The sequence below is a fragment of the Protopterus annectens genome, chromosome 3.part1 (genome assembly GCF_019279795.1).
Source record: "Protopterus annectens isolate FY-2018-M chromosome 3.part1, PAN1.0, whole genome shotgun sequence".
Classification (NCBI taxonomy): Eukaryota; Metazoa; Chordata; order Ceratodontiformes; family Protopteridae; genus Protopterus; species Protopterus annectens.
In genome coordinates, this window is record NC_056732.1 from 75,422,474 (window position 1) to 75,447,167 (window position 24,694).

The window sequence follows — 24,694 nt, forward strand, 5'->3', positions numbered from 1 at the left end:
CTTCTAGGTAGATTCATTTCCTGTCTAATTTGTAAATCCGATAAGTCAAGTTTATTAAAAACATCAAATAGAGTCAGATTAACTATTAATGGAAATTTGCTGAGATCGATCAGCTGATTATTTAGTTTAAAATTAGGATTCCTGTGGAAAGGTTGAAGAACCATCATATATTGCAATAAATCTACGGACTGAAATAAAGTTTGCAAAGATGAGACACAGGTTATTATGTGGTCCATGACCCCATATTTTATCAGACTAATTTTGTCCATAAAGGGTAATGCTTTAGGATTTATTTTCCTATCCAAAATATGCTTATGATTCAAGACCACCCAAGTTGGTATCCATTTTGTATTAGTTACATCATAATTAGCAATTCTTAAAATTTGATTAGTGTTTACAATCAAATAATATGCTTCAAAGTTTGGTAGCTCAAGTCCCCCTCTTGTTTTAGGGGTCATTAATTTCTCATAAGATATTCTAGTTCTTTTTGGGTTCCAGATAAATTTAGCTAGATCTTTATGCATTTGTTTAAAAACTGTTTTTGAAATTGATAATTGGGCAGACCTAAATATGTATAACATTCGTGGTAGTATATTCATTTTCACTATTGATACTTTTGCTAATACCGGTAGTTTTAAATTCTTCCATCTGTCACAATCAGCTGTTATGTGTTCCCATACTCGTTTAACATTATTGTTATAAAAGTCCTTATTATCCGTAGAGCAAACTTTTTAGACATTTTAAAGCATTGTTTCTTCTGTTAGTAAAATTAAGCATACAGAGAAATAAAATGAGTAAAAGAAAATGGGAAACATATAAAGCCTCCATTTATAAAATTAGAAGCAATGGAGCTTTCATTGGTTGTATGGCAAGGCAGAAAGCCAGGCAGGCATTTTCCAGGGAAGTTGAGTCTGTTATATCAAGTAAGGCCTTTGATGTTGCATTGCAAACTGCTAATGTTAGGATTTTTTCTACCATATCTCAGGCTGATAACCATGGACATTTCTCTTTTCTGTCCAGCACATCACTGCTTCATCAGGAGTGTTAGAAATGGTATTTACTGATACCTGAATACCTGAACATGGATCCAGTCATACTGAGAAAAGATCCAGTCATACTGAGAAAAGTAAAAAAAAAAAAAAAAGAAAAGTCTTCAGCCATGGATATGAGTTCCTAGGTAGTGTAATGCAAGATCGTGAACTTCCTGTCTACTTTGCTTGCAGAAGCTTCCTTGTTTTCAGCAACCCTTTTAATGGGTATCTTTCTAGCTGTTTTAGTTAGAACATTTGGGGACCAGACATCAGAGGCAAGCCACATTCCTATACATACTTATATTTGGAGTGAGTGAATGCTTTGTAGCCAAGACACCCATTTCTCAGATATAATTAGACTAATCCATAGTCCCACCAGGGGCTCCAATATCCTAGACCTGGTCATTACCAACATGGGAAATCAATGCTCCATACCTATGGTCACCCCCTCGTTAGTCAGGTCTGACCATAAGCTAATCACCCTTAACATCCACATCCCACCCCCCAGTAAAGAAACCACCATAAAAAACTTCTCCAAAGCCAACTTCATGCTACTCAAGTCAGAAGTGACAAACTTCATGACACCCATGCAGACGGGAACTGAAAGTTCAACTGCTGAATCCTACACTAAGGCACTGTACGAGCACATCCACTCATGCATGAATCGTGCCATCCCAAATAGAACCAAAATGCTCTCATCCAAAAAAGGAAGCCAATCTGGTGGTCCCCTGCCATAAACAAACTTTACAATAAAAGGAAGAAACTTTTGCAGAAAAGAGGAAAATCCCAGGATGCAAAAAACTCCCTTACTAGCCTCAGTAAGAAACTGAGATGCCTCATAAAATCCTCCAAAGCTAGTTACGAAAATAAAATTGCCAAAGATTCCAAAGACAACCACAAAGCATTCTATAACTATGTCAAGAATCTAAATGGCAATGCTCAGATCTGCTCTGAGCTAAAACAGAATGGCATTAAATATACTGATGCGAAGGATATTGCCAATATCCTGGCAGATTGATTCAGTGCCAACTTCACCCCCTTCTCACCCCCTAAATGGCCCATCTCAATACTGGAAGATTGCCAAATTCCAGTAATAACGGCCACACAGGTACAAAACGCACTCTCTAAAGCCAAGAATACAGCATCCATGGGACCGGATGACATCCCGGGCTGTGTACTACATGGACTACAATATGAACTGGCACCTCACCTAAGTGTCATGTTTAATCATAGCCTCACCTCAGGTTTCTTGCCCACTGAGTGGCGCAGAGCTACAGTTATCCCAATCCACAAGGGGGGATCCACCTTGGATCCCGGAAACTACCGTCCCATTAGTCTGACAAGCCTCATCTGCAAGGCCATGGAGCGTATTATCATGGAACTTATAAACAAAGACATTGGCAACCTTCAAACACTGGACCCCACCCAGTTTGGGTTTGTGAAGGGCCGATCTTGTCTCCTGAACCTGATTGACTTCTCTGAATCAGTCTCCAGAGCGATGGACAAGGGTAAGGTGGTCCACACAGCCTATCTAGACCTTGCCAAGGCCTTTGACACCATTCCCCACTCTGGAATCATAGATAAACTTACTAAGTTGGGCATTAATCCCTATGTCACCCAATGGGTTGCTAAATGGCTTACTGATAGAACCCACACTGTAAAAGTAGCTGACTCCAAATCCAGCTCCAGACAAGTGACAAGTGGAGTACCTCAGGGTTCAGTCCTGGGGCCGCTCTTGTTTGGCATCTACTTCTCTGGAGTACAGGTCAACACTAAGGGACTCTGGCTAACAAAGTTTGCAGATGACTGCAAACTGGGAGCTATTATTGAATCCCCAAATGATGTGGATACTCTACAAAAGGGCCTTACAGAAACAGATGCTTGGTGCCAGAGCCATGGGCTCAAGCACAATGCCAAGAAATGTATTGCTATCCCCTTTGGGAAAAAACATGTATCCATGAATTACCATATAGGTGGCAGTGCACTAAACACCGAAAGTGTGATAAGAGACTTAGGGACACAGGTGGACAGTGGTCTCACCTTCGATAACCACATCGCCACAACAGTCAGGAAATCCTTCTATGTGGCACACCTCATCACGAAGGGCTTTTCATCCAGAAAAAAGGAGGTCATTGTCCCACTGTACTCATCCCTCATTAGACCCATTATAGAATACAACGCCCCATTTGGTATGTACCTCTCAAGACATCTGCAACAACTGGAAAGGCCTCAGAAATACCTCACTAAAAGAATCACAGGCCTAAAGCAGATGCCCTACACTGACCGCCTTAAAAAACTCCAGCTATAAGCTGTCGCATATCGTCTACTCAGAGGCGATCTCTGCTTAACATACAAGGCCATGACAAACCCAGAGCTGTTGGACATGCTACACTTAAAGAAATCCCAATCCCTCAGAGCTACACGCTCCAGGGATCTAAACCTTGTCATCACAATAAACAAAACATGCTGGAGGGATAGGTTCCTGACCCAGAGACTCCCCAGACTCTGGAATAGATTGCCCATACATGTCAAGCAGAGTGCCTCTTTGGACCTCTTCAAGAGGAACCTTGACGATTGGATGGGAGAAAGGAAATTCACCCCAGGGATCACGTCAGTCGCCCTGCTAGACAGGGGTCCAGGAAAGTAAATAATGTGGGAAGAAATAGCCGGGGAATTGTTATGGCTAGGCTTGTATAGGCCCTAGGGCTGATAGCCTAGTACCAACCTATGAACCTATTATGGGGATTGAATGCTGCCTTTCCACATCAACAACTACTGCAATGAGAAGAGGAGCAGACCACTGTCTCCTCCACTCTCTTCTAGATTGAAGGATGATAGAAAGTCCTTGAACAGTTCAGACCAGACTGTATTGCATCCTTTCGTTCCGACGCACTTCTAGGGTTTATTTTTTATGTATTTATTTATTTATTTGTGAGTCATTAAACTTGACAGAGAAGTATTTAAGTAAGGTTAGGGAATTATCCTTCCCTAGATAAGCTGTGCTGTTGAAATTAGACATCAGTCATCAACAGTTTCTGTTCTTTTAAGGACCTGCATAATATTCTTTCCCAAGAAACAGATTCAGAGCCATATGCCAAGTAGAAGTATGCATTTCCTGTAGGATTTAGGAACACTATAAATATCTTTTTAGAAGTTGCTTTTCCAAAGGTAGCTAAAAGACAGTTGTAATGTACTATACCAAATATAGTGCAGACAACAGCCCACTCCTCTTTGTCACCTACTTCTTGGATATCAAATCGAATGTCAAAGCCCTCTGGCTAACCAAGTTTGGAAGTGATTGCAAACTGAGAGCAGTCATTTAATTCCCCAAGACAAGAATATCCTTCAGGAAAGTCCAACACAAGCAAACACTTAGTTCCAAAGGCATGGCTTAAAACTCAGTACCGAGAAATGCAGTATAGTACCTTTTGTGAAGTTGGCCAACTGGGTAACTACATTATCAATAAAACACCCTTAAAAATTGATTTACTAGTCGGGGATCTTGGAATTCATGGAGGTAGTAACCTAGCCGTCAACCAACTTGTGTCCAAGGTAGTAAAAATATCCTTTTATGTTGCTCAGTTTATAATTAAGGGCATTGCATCTAGATCCAGACAGGTCATCATAGCACTGTACTTGGCCCTCATCCAACCCATCATAGAATGCAATGCCCCCTTCTGTGTGTATCTGGCTAGTCACATGCAATAACTGGAACACCCACAGGGAGTAAACACAATGTCCAACTCTTGTCACTTCACAGCCCTGTGTCTTTACTCAGTGTCATGCAGACTTCTGAGAGGTGATCTTTGCCTGGAATGCAAGGCATCTCTTGACCCTGTTTTGATGAATCTTTTGGAAATCTGCCAAATAAACAGCATCAGAACTACTAGATTAAAATACCTAAATTTTGCTGGCAACTTAAACAGGACATGATTGAGAGACAGATATGTTTCTCAGAGAATTCACATTCTCTGGAACAATCTCCCCATCCGTGTGAAGCAGAGTTCCTCCCTATCCATATTTAAGCACAACTTGGACCAATGGAAGGGTAATCTGAAATCCTCCCCTGGTCTGTTATTTATGTCTCTGATGGACAGAGGCAGTCAGTAAATCACCCCCTATATAAATCAAATGTATGGGTCACATTTGGGTTGCATGACTAAGCGTGGGGCCCTAGTGATCATTAGCCTACTGTACACATATGAAACTATAAATGGGAGAGAAAAGTACAATACAAACATTTGCATTTGGTAATGTATTTTTGCTTTAGCTTCCTTTAAAATTAGGGGATGCAAAATACCAGATGTGGTGCAGTAGCAGGAAAACTCTTAAAGCAAATTGATGACCCTTTTACAAGACATTGCTCATGTTTATCTTGGGGGGAAAATATTACAGTTGGTGCAAACAATTGATAAGATTGTCATGCATTAACAAAATTTGGCTGTGATTCAGTAGATGCAAATTTTAGGGCTGCTGCTTATGGTAATGTCTTCAGATTTAATGGTTTGCTCTTTAAATACTGCCCTTTCCAGGTTATGTCAGGGCAGTAATTGTATGCACCTTTAGATCAGATCTTGTTTGGAATCCCTTCTCTCAAAGTTTATGAATAGCTTGCTGACCAGGTTGGTCCTACTAGCCCAGTGTCCTGATTTCACTGGGGATCAAAAGTGCTGTTTGAACAAAATATGGGTAATATGATTGAGACCATGGCAATAACATGAAAATGTGTTTCAGTCAGGCTCTGCTGAACAATAGCTCAGGGTGCCTCTTTGAATTACAGAAAATTGTGTGGTATTTTATAAATGAGAAGAAAAGAAAACAAAGTTAAGAAAAAGAGAAATGCTGTGCAGGTCCACTTGCAGAAAACATTGGTGCACAGAGAAGATGTGTTTATCTTTTGTCAGACCAGCAGACGTTTTGCAGTGCAGCTACTAAAGCCTTTAGACTACTGTGTACCCTTTGTCATGAGCTAAGTTTTTAATGCCATATATACAGTTGCTTTAATACTAACCTGTGCATAGCAACAGGGAATAGAATATATAATCTATTTTTCAGTGGTAAAAAGACACACTTTAAAAATACTCGGGTAAAAAAATTCTTAATGTGAAGCCATACCTCTCAAAAACTTCCCAGAGTTCTTGCAGTGAGCACATTTTTGCCTTGTATTTTGGTGTGCTCCTCATAAAATGTTCTTTTCTTGCAAGTTGCTGAGGATTGAAGTCACTAAATAAAATAGATGTTTGAATTTTGTACTTCACGTCCTCCAGAAAATGCATGCTAATGCAAAACCCATTGTTCTAGCAACTTTCTGAGTTTATAAAGCGTGAAAATGCAGAAGCTGTTATTCTAGCAACCATTTGTTTATAAAAGCAATATTTAAAGACTTAGATGGGAGGGCTCATGGAAACTTGAAGGTCCTTTTTGAATGATACATTACAACCAGTGTTCATTTAGGGGTAAAAAATAACAGTCTGTGACAATGGGGATACTGCCAGCACTGCTCTGGAATTTTTTAAATAATTGTGTCATTTGTGAATATCAACATGATTTATATAAGATGCTTGTGTTACAACTGTATTAGAACTGCATGTCATATGTATATCAAGCTGGTCTATACAGATGTGTGTTAAAAAGGTATTTTATAAAGTGCTTGTGCTTAAAATGTAACCACAGTGTGCCCTGCTGGAAGAGAACAGAAATGTACATGCACTTTTGTAACTGTTTAAATGTATATATTTTAACAGAGAAAACTGGAATACAGGAGGTTTACTTCAGAAAATAACTGAAATTAAATTAGTTTATGACTGATATCTTTCATTTTTCAATGCAATCAGAGAGACATAGTCTATGCTGAGAAGATTTCTGTATTGTCTTTGGAGGGAACTAATTACTACCTCTGAAAGTATGAAGGAATGCAATTGTTTTATGGCTTCCAGTATCTGCCAAAGATCTGAGGTCTATGCATTATCACGGGTAGATGCTAGATACTCCCAAGCTTCCAGCAGTGGGGGGTTTCACCTGGGATAGATTCAGATGACAAGAAATGATGTAATTCTGCAAGCTATCCCAACAGTAATAGTTGAGATATTAATCTGAGGAGTCTCTTAGTGAGATGGTGCATTCTGTATTCTGTCTTTGACCTGACAACAGCTAGAGGATCCATTCACCTCATCTGCCTTGCTCTGTAAGTAAGTTTCTAGAAAACAGAATAATTCTCTTCGATATAGTCAGGAATATAGCAAAGCTTAGTTTAGGTATTTTTCAGTGTTTTAAATATTTCCTGTGATTTTGAACTCTGATGTCACTGTAAATGTATGTTTAGTATTGTCTTGTTCTTTTATTTATTATTATTAAATATGTTTCAGCCTTTCATTGTGGCTAATTTCTGCAGAGATATTTATGTTTTGAGATGTGGACTACTCCTAATAGCCTTGCTCATGGTCCAACTACCATTTGTATTAATATTAGTATTACATAGTAAGATTGGACACCCTTTGTTAAGGGCCTTAAAGTAGCTGATTAGGAATTGGCTGGTGGCAGGGATAACTACCTTATAGTCTGGTCAGAAGGGGGCATAGCAAGTAAACCTGTGCTAGTGTAAATCAAACCTCAAAGAGTGTGTGTGTGTGTGTGTGTGTGTGTGTGTGTGTGTGTGTGTGTGTATGTCAGCTACTTGGGTAGGGACATGAAGCACTGGTTGGACAGAGAGGGTGTTGGAGGTCTTGACTTGATCGCTCAGCTGAAATCTCAACTCTATAGCTGTGCCAGTGGGCTGTCTTACTGGGGATCTGGAGAAAGAGGGAGAAACCAGCCCCGGACTGACTGTGGTCTCTGAGGACTCTTAAAGGAAATTGCACTTGATGGAGAAAGCTGTATCTGGTAATGTGTACCTGTTATCCTCCCAGTGTACGCCCCCCACTGTTGCCATTGGTGAGGATTGTGAGGCTCCTTGATTACTGGTTCAGTGGTGGGTCATCACACAGTCTTCACTGGTTCAAGTCGTCTAGCATGACACATAGTGGGAAAAGTAAATCACAGTACATATTTACTTAAAACAAGAGAATAAAGAGAGGAATTCACAGTCTGTGCCTTAGCATGAAATCAGTATATGGTAGATGTTTTGCTTAAAAACATATAATTAACTAGGTCATAGAAAGAACAAAGACTGCTAGTGAAATAATTCATCTTAGAATGTGTGAATACCTGTAAACTTGGATGGTGGGTTTGTGTGAACAGGATGATCTGACCATTTCAGCATAAAACACACACACACACAAAACATTATGAGCAGTTAATATGCCATACAGAACTAAGCTGTAGCTAATAAGGTGTGAGGAAGGAAGATAGGACGGAAAAAAAGAAGATGCGCGCACATTTACTGTTATTAGAGTATGTAGCTATCACATGCTGCCAGTATTAAGTCCTGCCTGCCACCTTTATAAAATAAGCAGTACTGACCACACAATCTTGTTAAAATTTTGACTGTCAAGCTTATGGCTGATATTAAAATTATAACTGCATTGTATTATTTAATTACTGTATTTGTATGAATAAAACCAGGTGTCACCACTACTTAACACTACTTTCTTTCATCCAAATCTTTTATCAGTCATCCATGCTCACCACCCTGTACTTTACAATTTCTGATAAAAAAACAATCTTTTCCGCATGTCTTCTTTTTCACTTCCAGTCCCCCAACCCAGAATCTATCTCTACATATCCCTTAGATTTAACAGCTGGCTGGAATTGTGTAACACCTCTCTTTCTCAACCCATAATAATAGCACACACAGTACTGCAATATCCTACGAGATGTATGTCTGTTAAGTCTGTTTTAAATCGTGTTTGTCTGCTTTGAGTCTCTTTGCTCAGATAAGTTTTCCAGTAAATTCCTATCTAAATGTCTAGTTGTAAACACATGGCATGGGGACTCACATTTCTGTGCAACAGCATTGTCAGAGTCCTGGAATAGTCAGAATCGATACTAATTCCGACTCCTTCAGGGCAGCTTTGCAGCAACACTTCAGCTTGGACTGGACACATTGTTGTACACAAGTATGACCTCTGTTCCTGTAAGCAGTACAAATTCAGTTTACCTAAATGATTTACACTTTTACTTTTTTTTCTTTAAGCATCTAAATCTGTATATAAGGAAACAAACAGTTTATACTGGTCTCTAGATAGCCAGACCTAAGTTAACATATTGTTTAATTATATTTTTTCTTGCACTTGAAATATTATTAGGTTTATTAGTTACTATATTTGTAAACTATGTTGTTCCACATGTCTTCATGATATTTATGTTGCATGGCACCTAATAAACCTTATAGTTACTTTCAACATGTGTTATTATTGTGTTTAAGACGAAGGGCTTCTCCTGAAGCCTAGGCAGAAAATGGTTCCTCTCACTGAGACTAAAAATAAAGGAACACCCAGTAATATATGTTTACCGTTACAGTTTTGAAAAGTTCATTTAAGAGGGTCATCATTTTTGAGGCAAAATAAAATCAAAATAAAAGCAAGGCTCAAAAGACAAACCCACCTCCATAGACAACACAAAGAAAAAAAAAAACTAAGGGTAATGCTGCTCAACGCCATAAGTCTAAACCTCAAGATGCACGCACTTGAGACTCTCCTCAGTATGGAGAATATCAATATCTGTGCAGTAACAGAAACCTGGTTCAAGGCTCCCGAGAGCACCCCAGCATTAACAGGTTATACTTCATGCCATGCTTTTCGGCCCCATAACTTGGACCGAACCACAAAAGGAGGGGGAGTATCCATATTTATCAAAGATACCCACACCTCCAGGTTAGTGGCACTGCATGAAGCATCGGAGACCATCCATGTGCAACTAACAGTGGGCAAAGCTGCCTTTCAGTTTGTAGCCTGCTACAGACCACCCTCCCAAACACAGGAACCCCACTCGGCTTTCCTGAGAACACTGGAGAATATGAAGGTCTCTCCAAACACCATTATATTGGGTGACTTCATCTACCCAAACATTGATTGGGAAAACTACTCAAGTCCAAATACACCTCGCCCAACGGTTCCTAGAATTTATAAACTCAAATGCTATGGAACAACTGGTCACCACTCCCACAAGAGGGGAAAACATATTGGATCTGGTCATCACCAACATGGGGTCTCTATGTTCCACACCAGAGGTATACCCCTCATTGGTAAGATCAGACCATAAACTAATCTCACTGGACATCCATATTCCGTCCCCACCCCCAGCCAAGGAAACCATAGTGAAGAACTTCTCAAAAGCAAACTTCACACTTCTCAAAACCGAGGTGGAATCCTTCAAAGCCCCTGGGCCAGTGGAAAATATGGCCCAAAACGCAGAATCCTTTACAAAAGCATTCTGTGGACACCTACAGGAATGCATGGAGCATGCTATCCCAAATAAAACCAAGACTCACTCCTCCAAAGGCAGGAGACCTGTCTGGTGGACCCTGGCCATAAATAAGCTATACAACAGAAGGAGAAAGCTACTACATGATAGAGCAAAATCCCAAAAAGGGAAGGCGTCTCTGGTCAGTACTAGCAAGAATCTACGATCCCTCATAAAATCATCTAAGGCCAGCTTCGAAAGAAAAATTGCACAAGACACTAAAGATAATCACAAGGCCTTCTATAGTTATGTCAGGAACCTGGGAGGCAACTCCCAGATATGCTCTGAGTTAGTGCAAAATGACAAAAAATACACTGAACCCACAGACATTGCCAACATCCTGGCAGAAAGGTTCAGTGCAGACTTCTCCCCCCCTTCCCCCCCAAAAGAGCAGATGTCTATCCCAACAGAGTGTAGCCTTCCTGAGATCACAGATGCACAGGTGAGAGCTGCCCTCTCCAAAGCAAAAAAACACAGCATCAGTGGGACCAGACGGTGTCCCGGGCTGCATCTTACACGAGCTCCAAGAAGAACTAAACCCTCATATAAAGTCACTGTTCAGTCTCAGCCTTACTACAGGATATGTACCCAAGGAATGGCGTACAGCAACAGTGGTCCTGCTCCACAAAGGTGGTGCCACAACGGACCCCGGAAACTATCACCCTATAAGCCTGACTAGCCTGGTCTGCAAAGCTATGGAGCGTATCATCATGGAAATCATAAACAAAGACATTGGGAACCTCCAGACACTGGATCCTACCCAATTCGGCTTTGTTAAGGGCAGATCTTGCCTCTTGAACCTGGTCGACTTCTTTGAAACAGTTACCAAAGCCATAGATGAAGGGAGGGTAGTCCACACAGCCTTCCTGGACCTTGCAAAAGCCTTCGACACAATACCCCACTTGGGCATCATAAATAAGCTCACCAGCTTAAATATCAACCCCTATGTCACAAGATGGGTTGCAAACTGGCTCAGGGATAGAACCCACATGGTCAGAATAGCAGGTGCCGTGTCAGACTCTAAACCAATTATAAGTGGCATCCCACAAGGCTCAGTCCTGGGACCTCTCTTGTTCGGTATATATTTCTCCGAGGTACAGGCTAACATGGGTGGACTATGGCTGACCAAGTTCGCAGATGACTGCAAACTGGGTGCCATAATCGACTCTCCGGCTGACACAAGCATCCTCCAAAAGGGTCTCACAGAGACGGATAACTGGTGCCAGAGCCATGGCCTAAAGCTAAATGCCAAAAAGTGCATAGTCATCCCCTTTAGGAAAAACAAAGTGCCCACAAATTACCACATAGATGGTAAGCCATTACGTACTGAATAAGTAATTAGGGACTTGGGGACACAAGTAGATAGCACTCTCTCCTTTGACAGTCACGTTGCCAAAGTGGTTAGAAAGACCTTCTATATAGCCCACCTTATCACGAAAGGGTTCACATCTAGATCAAGAAAGGTCATTGTGCCCCTCTACTCATCACTTATCAGGCCCATAATTGAATACAGTGCCCCATTTGGGATGTACCTTACCCGACACCTGCAGCAACTGGAAAGACCCCAAAAGTACCTCACCAAGAGGATCAAGGGACTCAAACAGATGCCCTATGAAATTCGGCTAAAGAAACTCCAGCTCTACTCAGTTGCGTACTGCCTACTCAGAGGCGATCTGTGTCTGACGTATAAAGCCATGTCCAACCCAGAATTAATGGACATGCTTCACCTCAGGAAATCCAAATTCCTTAGAGCTACATGCTCCAGGGACTTGAACCTCAGCACAGAAATAAATAGGGCATGCTGGAGGGACAGATTCATATCCCAGAGGCTCCCCTCACTCTAAATCCCAATCCATGTTAGGCAGAGCCCCTCACTGACCCTCTTCAAGAGAAATCTTGACGAGTGGATGGGAGATCGTAAGTTTACCCCAGGGATCTCTTCTGTGCCCCTGCTTGACAGAGGTACAGTAAACTAACCTTAAAAGGGCTACCTTCTGTGACCTACTATACAGAGGCACAGTCAACTAATCTAAAAGGGTGGTGAAAGCCAAACACACTCTGGCTAGACTTATAAATGCCCTAGTATCAACCTATGAACCTATAAGTATTTTTAGTATAACATATTTATTTCCTTTTATTTTGCCTAATGTGTATCTACAGAGGGTAAATGTTCCTAACTGTTGTAAAACCCCATGAAACCTGTATTGACATATAACCTGATCCAAACCATGTCAAAGCACTGAATAGGCTTGATCTTAATTGCTCTTTTCTAGCAGTATATGGAAAAGTAGTTGGAGAACAGTATTACACAGATTTGACTAATACTGATTGATCAGACAGAGAAGAGCATGTTCCCATTAGCTTGCCAGTCATTCTGCAAGTGACACTGTGTTTGTAGGTGTTTGCTGCGAGTTTAGGGCCAACTCCATCCAAGTTAAAAGCTATACTGTTCCTTCAGAAATGAGTCTTCCTAAACTTTTTTTGTGAATCTGTTACCTGGACATCCATTCACACATTTGCCAAGCATTGCAGAGAGGATTCCAGTCTAGCGAAAGATGGATTTGTTCTTGCCTTCCTAAAGGGCTTGTTGCATGTCATCTACCTATTTGTAGGAGCTGAGGTTATACCAGTTGGTGTTTTCCCTCATATTTGTATAACTTCTGTAGTAGTGTTGCTCATGAAAAGCATAGAGCTCTTGCATGAGTATATACTCCCCACAACAGGAGATGTTTCAAAAATGAGAGTCTGAAGACCGTAATTGCTGTCCTTGAAACAACAAAATTGTAAGTGCAGATGGGAGGATATATACCAACTCTGAGATTGTGGTCTTTTGGAGCATTCTGCGTACCCTGAAGTGTTTCAGTCTCTGAGTTTCTATGCACAAGTAGTAAGATTTTGGGGCACAGCCTCCTGTTATGTGATGCAGAGTGTAAAGCCCCCCCCCCATCCCCTCGCAGAAATGCTTATAGGATTTGGGTGAGCTTTGATTCACATGGATGGAAAGCCTTTTCCATATAAGGGGTAATCTTTGAAAAACTTACCTGTTCCTGCTTCAGAAAGTATAACAATTCTTGTAATTCTGTCTAAATTGCAGTTCGTTTCTCAAACTTGTAGGGTCTCACATTATTGGATTTCACACTTTTGTGAGAGGAACCTTGTATAAAAGTGTTATTACTGTAGGACAGGCTGCCTGCCTTCCTACATCCCTCTGGTCCTGTTTGTGTTCTGGGTTTAGCGGTCTTTGCACATAGTTCTGTACCAGCGGTATATTTTTTGGGGGTTGCTACTTTGTTTTATTATGTTGCAAAGGTTAACCTACAGTGTGTTGGTAGATTTCTTTATTACTGTTGGTTAACATTGATACTGAGTTATCTAGCTACTGTTCATTAAATTCACATCAGGCATTTTTTTAACTGTGTTCTTTATCTAAGCTTGATTTAGACTTTCATTGCTTCTTCAGCCTTCACTGAGGGATTTTGTTGATATAGTATCTGTGTTTTCTTAAGACTTCAAAAAAGAACAGAGTCCGCATGAGTTGTACTTCATTATATAGCTAGGCTTCTTCTAAGAGTGACAGCATCAGAGCACTCATATACGAATTTGACAGCAGAAAAAGATCAGAATAGGGGACTGATGTCTCCCTGCTTTTAATTTACGTGGATTTGTTATATCTTGCAAAAGTGATCCTGTTATTTGAACACCTGATGTTATGACAATCACACAGAACTGCATTTTCTGTTTGCTTGTTTAGGTTCAAAATACAGGAGAAGGAGAAGCACAAAGATATTTTGATCATGCACTAACTTTGAGGAACACTATACTCTTCCTACGGCACAACAAAGACTTGATATCCGATCCTGAACATCCAAATAATGGTACAGTGATTTTTTTTAATTGTTTGCTTAGTACAACTGATTTATTTCACATTTTTAAAGATGGGACATGTAACAATAAGAAGTAAAGAACTGTTTTCCATATTACAGACATTATAATGACTTTCCCAGCTTACTTGTTTTATTACTTCCCACATTTTGTTTATGTGTTCATAGTTTGAGATAAATTATCCTTCCATTTTTAATCCTCTCCATGACATAGGATGATGAGTGTGTAATGGTTATCTAGACAGCACTATTTCATTTAGGGGTCAGAGTGGTAGAGGAGCCTGCTAGAGAGTGTGGAATGAGTGGCCAGTGCTGACTTACCCATCCATGGGGGAAGGGCATCCTGGTTTACTAGTATGCTTACTTCCATTTTCCAGCTTAGGTACAGACCAGCACATAATGAATAAGAATGTGCGTTTTGCTGTCCCAAGCTATGGTAACCAGTAGCCTTCTAAGGGATTTATGGTAGCATGCACATCTCTTGTTGGTGTGCAAAGTGTAGCAGTTTCTTTTGTAACTGAGCATGCTAGTCAGCTGCCTATGAGTAGCAACTTGGGCCATAATCTGAACATTATGATGGTTGCCTGCATTATGGGCTGCCATGATTGGTTCACACGCCAGGGGAGAACATATGGGATGATCTTTCACTAAAGGGCCAATGGTTGCAGATAGTGGGGTAAAAACATTAAAAAATGACATATCCTTCAGTTTTCCTAATGAAAGTAGCCTTCTTTTTATTGTTGTGTTCTAAGGGATTTTACAGGTGTAGATTGATTTTTATCCCTTGTATTTACTTTCCGATTGTTAGTAAAATGATTTTTTTCATTGTTCTTTTTGCCTGTATATCAGGTCACACTTCTGCCCATCTTAAGCCCAGTCATTTTCCCATAGTGGGTATCCCAGCGTAGGAGTGAGTACTAACCAGAGGGGCCATCATACAAGCGGATATGCTGGTGGATTATACCCTTGCTGGTATCCCAGCAATAAGGCCATTTCTGTTTTGCTCCTAACCCTTCCACTGGTGGCTGATGTGAGCATTGGTATCACCGCAAAAATCCTATGTCCACTCAAACACTGATGACATGTGCCATCACTGGTTTGAGCTCCGAAAGCCCACATCTTCAGTCCTAGACTTTTTGGTGTTTTGCAAGCCTCCATTTGCTTGGTGGTGATTGACTGAAATAAGACATTACTCCCACTGTTCAGGATGACCAAACCACAGTCAGTCTGTCAATCCCACCCAAGTCAGTGTCAGTCTGCCAGTTCTACTCTCCCTTGTCTGGCTCTTGCAGTACTTGAAATGATAAATGAAACTGAGTCATTTGGTTGTAGTCATGCCTTTTTCCTCTAAACCACAGAGCTGGGCTCACTACTAAAATGATTCTAAGGGAGTAGAGCTGTCTGTTTTTTCTTGGCTTTGAGACTCCTTTTAAACTGTGGCATGATATAGAATTTAGGCTGTATGAAATGGAAGAACTTATTAACAAAACTGTAGCAGAATTAAGTCTAACTGGATATCAGCATTAATTTAACATAGCCTATTACCCCATCTGTAGCTTTCCATGTATTTTACAGAACAAGTACAAAACAAGTATAGTATAAATAATGCAAATAAGCATATAAATTAGCCAACAACCAGTGAAACAGCAAAAGGTAATTATTTCATTAGAATCCTGTAGCTGTACTCTGGGTGGAGCTCCTAAGGTTTATATATGCTTAATTTTAAATTGAATTGCATTTCCTTCTTAGCTAATAGCTGCTTTAGCCCTTTACCTTTCATCACATCATCTTATAGTATAGCTGTTTGTAAGACAGAAGCTTTTTCCTAATTAGTAAGATGGAAATGTAAAGCATCTTGGCCAACCTTGTTGTACCTCAATATGCTCATCATTCCCACTGCTGCAGTAACCTTTTGGCTATATGTGTACTATCCTGCCTAGGATTCAACAACCAGTCAGCTTCATAAAACTCTGGCTCCCTCTCACACCTACACTCTGACCACTGACTGGCTAGCCTCTTGGAGGGAAATCAGCAGTGTAGAAATCTTTAGGACTTTCTTGCCCAAAAATACAAAGAAGAGCTTACTCATCCTGAACTTCTAATAGCTATAACAGTAAACCAAACCTTTACATCCCACAGCAAACTGTATGTACAAGTAGGGGTGTGGATGGTGTGTGCGACTATCTCAGCAGTTTGAAATTCATACATCTGTCGCTATGGTAAGTGCAACTTGTATAAATGTACTGTGTTCATCATTCCCACTGCTGCTGTAGCCTTCTGGCTGTATGTCTTGATTACCAAAGCCTATCCAGCCTGGTAGGAGGAGGAAGGATGAAGATCCAGAAACCCTTGGAGAATGGTCCTAGAAATTCAGTCCTGACTTTGGAGAAGGAATCCAGTTTATAATGCCTTTAAAATATGAACAGAGGACCATGTTATAGCCTCTAGCATTCTAGAGGCAGAATTCTATAGGACCATGCTGCTGCCTCTAGAATGTTTCTAGAGTTTACTTCTTTCAAGTATGCCATCATAGATGCCAAGGTCTCTAAGAACGTGCCTTGATACTTCCTGAAATGCATTTTCCATGCTTGGTGAAACAAAAAACAATAGCTGTGGACAACCACCTAGAAATAGTCTGTTTTCACATATGTTGTACCCTTCCTTGTCCCATCATACAAAATAAAGAGCTGATCTGCTTTTCTGAAAGTCTTAGTTCTATTAAGAAGATAGTACCTGAGCTGCATTGCATGTTCCTTTTTCCCCGGTTCTGAGGATCTGAATAGAACACTGGGAGATTGATGGTTTGATTCAAAGTAATCTCTGAAATAACTTTGGGCATAAATGAGGGATTTGTTCTTAATATTACCCAGTCTCTATGGAAGACGAGATATGGTTCGCCAACCATGAAAGTTTGCAACTCAGATACTCCTCTTGTTGATGTTGTCAGACTCTATGTAATGAATCTCAAGTCCACCTGATGAGCTGGTTCAAAAGAAGGCCAAGTTAAATTTTTCCAGCATAAAGTTAAGATCCCAGGACGGGCCATCTGATGTCCTTCCATATCCCTGTTGCAGTATTCATAACCTAAGGGATCTCCTGCCAAGTATAACCCAACGTCCAGCCAGTGTACCAAAACCTGTAGTACTTGTAGGTGTTGTACATCACACACATGCTCCTTCCGCAAGGCGTGGGGCATAAAGGTGATGTATTGATGCATTCACTCAGAACTTCTTTGCCACTAATCTGAATGCCATAATTCAGCGTCAGTCCAAATGCCCTTCTGCAATGCTGGTTATCAAGCCACATTTTAGGTAAGTTCCCTGTTGGGGTTTCTTCTTATCTTTGTTTTCTGTTTAGTGCTGTTCTGTGCATGTCATCCAGAAAGGAAAATGTTAGTCTGGGAGACAGATTCCTGATAAAGACCATCATAACCAGTGTCTTTCCTGTTTGGGTACCTCAAATGACCATGTGCAGTGCTCTGTCTGCCAGCTTTTGTTCCTAATACCCCATGTAGTTGTCAACTCCTCTTTATTACCTGCAAAACCTGCATCTTAAGCTGATGGCTCAAGGTGCTATGGCGGAGTTTTCCTGTCTCGAGAGTCAGCTTTCTGCCAAGAAAAAGGCCAAAAAAACTTAGGTCTGATACAGCTGATGTGCATCCTCCCCACATGTCTCTCCCAAGGCTAGTGAAAGCCCAGAGGATCATTGATGGTTGCCTTTGATTTCTCTTCTGCGGCCCCATCAGAGGCCAGCATGTATCCAACTTCTCACATGTCCTTGGAGGCTTTATAAACATCTGCTCTTGTCATTGAGGGGGAACCTTGGCTGATTACATCCAGGGGACTGAGGGGATTCTGCAGATCTTAGGTAGGGAGGAGATCCCTTCTTTGCTTATTGAATGTCACCAGGGATCTGACCCTCTTAGGGAGTTTCATGTGGATGTCCTGCAGAAAACCAAGCATATTTCTTCTGTAGTAAATGATCCCCAACATGAATGGCAAGATTTTACTCAGGGGTTATTTAATGATTTAATGGCTTTAAATCCTCCTCAAGGGGTGTCTGTGCCTGCCCCCTCTCAGGCCTTCTACTTCTGTTAAAAGACCAAGGGAATAAGGCTCTTCAGATGAGGATCTGGATTCTGGATTTTTTCTAATCCCTTCCCCCTTGGACTATGTTTCAGAGAAAGAGGATTTTATTAGTTCAAATTCCCCTTTAGAGGAATTCTGCTTTGGGAATACCGTTGTCCACATGATGGAATTGTTTAAGTGGGATTGATCTCAAGTCTTTGATATTCAGAAAAGGTATTATGAGTTCCTCCTGATGGAGTTTCCTAAGCCATCAGTTGTTCCCCCCCATTCGAGCTGCCCTCCTGTATACCTTTTCAGCAGCTTCTGTGCCCCCCCCCAATTCTCAGCCCCTTGCTTCCAAAAAACCTAATAGATATTTTAAAGTGCTTGACGAATGTAAATTTATTTATAAATCCCCCTCTGCTGATCCTTCTGTAGTGTCTGACTTTTTTGGCAAGCCCTCCAAGCTGTTTCCCTCTACCAAGTTGCTTTTTTCAGATAAGGATAGTAGGGCCAATGGAGAGGCTGGGCATAAAGGTTTATACTGCTGTTCCTTTATCCTTTTGGGCCATCAGCTGTCAGACTCATGGCCCGGTATGTTTTGGTCCTCTTTTCTCAGGTTTCAAAAGTAGTCTCTAACCTTCCTGATTCTGAGGGGAAGGTTTATGCCCTTTCCCTGTTTGGCTGTACCTTTCAGAGTTGCTCACCACTCTATCAAATGCAGCTATGATGCAGCTGCCGCCTCCTCCAAGGCTACTTGCTGCCTTTGGTTCAGTTATGAGGTGGTACTCTTGGCTTCATCTTCAAGCTTTGCCTGATGACATTAAGGTCAAACTGTTGAATGCTCCTGTGGATAATGAAAATCTTTTTGTTGCTGCTGCTGCTGAACGTTTCAAGTCTACCCAGAATATGGGTAAAGCCTTGCAGGAGTAGAAACATATTTTTTGTTTATGCTATTCCCATGTTTCAGAAAAATTACCCCTCCCAAACTGATTTTATTCACAGGTGGTCTCATCCTTCACCTAAGGGAAAAAAGTTCTAGACTTGTGCCTCCTGCTAATTCTACTCAAATCCCTACCTCACAGAAACCCGCTTTTCAGGATAAACTGGGTTCTATTTGACAATTTGCTTCCCTTTTCCCCTCAGCCAGTTTCCCTTCTCTCTCCATCTTTCCCTGTCTCTTCCAAATTGGTTAAAGATCACAGCAGACTCTCTGGTCCTGTCCATTATCAGTCAGGGATATTTCATGGTTTGTAAATCTCTTCCTCCTTCTTTGAGCATCCCTTAATCTCATCAGGAACAACTTATTTTCCCAAAGTTGCTCCACTCTCTTTTGGGCCAGGGCAACATTTAAGCTATGCCTCCTACTCAGGTAGGGAGGGAGTTTTATTCCAGAATACTTTTGGTTCCCAAAAAAGAGGACACTTTGAGACCAGTTGTGGACATTTCCCAGCTCAACTCCTTGCTCAGGATTCCTTCCTTTTGAATGTCGTCTCTTCAGACTCTTTTTCCCCTAATGCTGCCCTAGTCTTTTGGTCTCTCTGGATCTCAAGGATGCCTACTTTTATATCCCTATCCATTTCCATTTCAGAAAATGTTTACATTTCTGTGCTTCTTCATTGCATTTTCAGTGCTGTGGTTTGCCCTTTAGGCTTTCTACAGCCAAATGCCTTGCTCCTGTCTTTGTCTTTTACAGGATGAGAGGTGCTCAGATCTTTCCCTATCTGGAAATCTGGTCATTCAATTATTTTTCCCCCGATGGTTTACTTTAGGACCTCCAGTTTATTATTAAACTGTTAGAGTCAGAGGTTCACCATAAACTTCCAGAAATCAGCTCTGGTGCCTAATCAAGATAATATTTTCTTTGGTTTCAGGCTTCAGACCATCCCCATGCTGACATCTCTGCCTGCCCCCAGGGCCTTGTCTCTCAATGCCTTTTTCCAGTCTCTTCTTCCTCTGGAGTCAGTGTCAGCCAGGGAATTTCTCTGGGTTCTCGGGTTCATGACTTCCACTTTTCTCATGCTCCCTCTAGCTAGGCTTTACATGAGAAAACTTCAGTGGTATGTCAAGTCACTGTGGCTGCAAAATTCCACCTTTCCTGGTAACCTTCTTTCCCTGTCTCAAGCTTCAGTGGTGGATTCATCAACTTTCTCTTAACCTGTTTTTTTTTTCCAAGCTCTAGTCCACACGCGAGCTGTTTACAGATGCCTCAGACTGGGATAGGGGGTCTCTTTTGGCTGTGTCAAGGTTCAGGGTCTCTGATCTCTTCATCAGAAGTTGAACCACATGAAACATGACCTATCAAGGCCTCTGGAATTACTATTTAACTGTAGTCTCCAAAAAGGCTTCATGCCTCATGAATGGAGAAAGGCAACAGTCATCCCTCTGCACAAAGGTGGGCCATCTGCACACCCTGGAAACTACAGACCCATAAGTCTCACTAGTCTTATATGTAAAGCCATGGAAAGAATTATCATGGAGATATAGTAAAACTCCAGACACTGAACCCAACCCAGTTTGGTTTTGTCAAAGGCACATCATGTCTACTCAACCTGGTGGACTTCTTTGAGAAGGTCACCAAAGCAATGGATGAGGGCAGAATCATTCACACTGCTTACCTTGACCTGGCCAAGGCATGTGACACAGTACTCCACTTGGGCATTGTTGACAAACTCAAGAGGTTAGGTACAAACCCATACATCACCAACTGGCTCACAAACAGGACCCAGAAAGTTAGATCTGGGGAGTCCACCTCTACAAAGAAGCCAGTCACAAGTGGAGTCCTTCAGGGATTAGTCCTTGGACCACTCGTTTTTGGCATTTACTTCTCAGAAGTCAAGGCCAATGTCACTGCTCTCTGGCCAACTAAATTTGCAGATGATTGCAAATTAGGAGCTGTCATTGAATCTCACACTGACACAAATATTCTCCAGGAGGGGCTGACACAGACAAACAACTGGTGTCAGTGCCATGGACTAAGTCTAAATGCCAAGAAATGCATAATAGTATCCCTTGGGAAGTCATCCATCCCTGGTAACTATAATATTGACAATACACCCCTTAGAGCTGACCCAGTAGTCAGGGACTTAGAGGCACCCATAGATAGTAATTTTGCTTTTGGTCATCATGTGTCCACAGTGGTGAGGAAATCATTCTATATTGCACAACTTATAAACAAAGGTATGGCATCTAAGTCCAAGGAGGTGATTGTTCCACTATATTCGGCATTCATCAGACCTATCATTGAGTACAATGCCCCCTTTGGTATGTACTTAACCAGGCATATCCAACAATTGGAATGTCCACAGAGGTTCCATACTAAAAGAATTTATGGCGTAAGTAATATATCCTATGCAGACCGCCTCAAGGCCCTATCCCTGTATTCTGTCTCCTACAGGCTTTTTAAGGGAGATCTATGCCTGGCATACAGGGCATTGTCAGACCCCACTCTGATGGACCTCCTGCATATCCACAAAGCAAACAGTACCAGAATTACCCATTCTAAAGACTTAAACCTTGCCTGTGATATAAATAGGACCTCCTGGAGAGAGAGAGGTATGTATCCCAGAGACTACCCCGTCTATGGAACATGCTCCCCATCCATGTGAAGCAGAGTTCCTCTCTAACCCAATTCCATGTGAACCAGAATTCCTCCCTATCCCAGTTCAAGTGCAGCTTGGATAGTTAGATGGGAGACCGGAAATTCATCCCTGGTTTGTCACCTGTGTCTCTGATGAAAACAAATAACCTGCAAATGGTTCATCTCCCAGGCCCTTGCTTATACTTATCAAGGGTATCAGAACTTGTTAGAGATTTGGGATGCACCTATGAGCATGTAATATAAAAGAGATGAGGGCTCTGCTTCTGTCTTTTCAGGCTTTTCATTCCCTCTTTCATCCCAATCCCCTCAGAATTTTCACAGACAACACCATTGCGATGTGGTATGTTAACAAGCAAGGAGGTACATTTGCAGTCTAGCTGTCCAGGTCTGAAATCTAGCTCTTTAGTTTCAAGTGACTCTTCAGGCAACTTATATTCCCACGGAGCATAATCTAGTGGCAGACTGTTCGAGTAGGTTCAGCACACAGACTCACAAATGGATGCTTTATGGAGATTTGTTCCTAAACATTGTCCATTGATGGAGTATTTCATAGGAAGATCTTTTTTGCCTGCCCCCTGAAGAGGCACCTTTCTTTGTTCTGTTCCAGAGTCTCAAGTCCTCTGGATAAACCTGTCTTTTCCTTGGAAGGGAATGTTTCTGTATGCCTTCCCTCTGCTTCCTCTTTTACCACAAGTCTTGCACAAGATCAGGCAGGACACACTGAAAATCGTGGTACTGACTCCCTTTTGGCCTAGACAACATTGGTAACCCCTTCTTTCTCACTTGGCCAGAGAAAATCACCATAAGTTACCTCACTGGGTGGAGCTTCTCACACAAGACAAGAGGTCTCTTTTCCATCATAACAATCCATAGGAGTAGGGCTAGATATATAAGATCAAACAGTGAACAAAGAAAAGCAAAAAAAAGTCCGCAACGCTGGATCTCAAATGCCAAACACTTTATTCACAATCTATTAAAACACAAAACTTTTGGGTTCAACTCTTCTTCAGTGTATAAATAATTAGTTAATATGCAGCCACCTAATGTATACATATCAGGTATTACTTTAACCCGTCAATACAAATTCCTTTCATAAATATACTTATTTTAAAGTGCTACTCATACTAAAACTTTACTAAGCCATAAAAATCTTTATAAACTTTAACTTATGTACATGTATAGCTATAAAAAGTAAAATATGTACAATGAATAAAAAGATACATATAAACGCATATAGAAAAAACTATATATAGAAAATATTTAATGTAAATAATGTATAATAGACATACTATACTTTCATTTTTTTCATCTTAAGTATAGGTCTTAATACTCGCTAATGTGTTAAGTCCTGGTGGTTTATCAGCCTGCAGCCTTTCTATCCATTTATACTTGGCAACTTCTGTTTTATTAATAATATCCTCTCCTCTGTCATTGTGTGCCCATCCTCATTTGTTTACTTTTCATCTGAGGCTGTGGGTGCTAGGGCTTTGATCCCTTTTAGGCACCTTTTTTTTTTGAAGATGTGCTTCAGGTCCTGCAAGAGGCCAGGAAACCCACTACCGAGAAATCATATATATCCAAATGGAAATTATTTTCTGTCTGGTGCTTCTCTCGCCATCAGGATCCCCTGTCTGTGGAGGTTCCTCTGATTCTATCTTATTTGTGTGATCTGCTCCATGCTGGGTTAGTGTATTCTTTAAATAAAGCTCACCTGTCAGCAATTTATGCTCGTCTAAACTAATTTATGGGGTTACTCCAACTGTTTCATTCTTCCTTCTCCAAGTTTGCTTTTCCACTGATATCCATGGTTATTCTGAAGATTTGGTTGGACTGTCCAGAGATCATTGATGTGACTCCCTTTTGGCCCAGGCAACAGTGGTTGTACCTTTTTTTAGAAAAGGCCAAGCACAGTTACGACAAGCATTTTCACATACAGGACCTACTCACACAAATCAGGTTGTTTCATACATCCCAGACTGGAACAACTTCAGCTAACTACCTGGATGATGAGAGTTTTAATACCTTTAAGGCACCTATTTTCTGAGGATATGAAGCAGGTATTAGAGTCAAAGAAACCTGCTATTAGAAAGTCATTTATTAGTAAATGTTTTATTTTTTATTTATTTTTGTTGACCAGGTTAGTCCCACTAAGATAGTGACCTCTCTTCAGGGAAGATCTGAGGTGGCATTTACTGGAAATTTTGCCGGAACATTAGGGAACTTTTCCAACTTAAGCAGATGGGACCTCAATTTTATGTCTCATCCAAAGGAGATGGCAAACTCAGGAGTACAACACCCCTCTTATGCAGCACTGCAGTGTCAGCAATTATTCTACATGGTGTGGGAATAGAACTCATGACCTTCTGCACCAAAGGTGCATGTGCTTCTTGTTGCGACACTGACACTAAATGGAAAAGATATTCTGGTTGGTGCTAAGACAAAAGAAGAACCAAGACCACTTTTAAGGCAAACTTTGTTGAACCGTTAGCTAGTTATCCTTTAAGGCTGGTCAGGTAAGTTCCCTGCTGGGGAAAACCTTCCAGTATGTTATTTTTCTGAGAATTTTTTTTTTTTGTGTGTGAGACTACTATTTACTCTTGGAAACTACTTTTGTTTGGACTGTTGCTCTGTAACAGGGTATTTAGGTACTTTGAACCCTATTGTTGTGTAAAAATGTGTTTTTTTAAACTGTAGATATTGTTCTTGTAGAGAATG

General features: G+C 41.0%; 1 protein-coding gene across 1 annotated transcript in view; it reads left to right on the forward strand.

Annotated features, from left to right (window-relative positions):
- FAM91A1 (family with sequence similarity 91 member A1) overlaps nucleotides 1-24,694 on the forward strand; it is a 1,899,235-nt gene that overhangs the window by 1,179,828 nt on the left and 694,713 nt on the right. Inside the window, exon 15 of the mRNA XM_044066590.1 lies at nucleotides 14,182-14,305. Within this exon, the coding sequence (XP_043922525.1) occupies nucleotides 14,182-14,305 (124 nt within the window). The remainder of the gene's footprint in view (nucleotides 1-14,181; nucleotides 14,306-24,694) is intronic.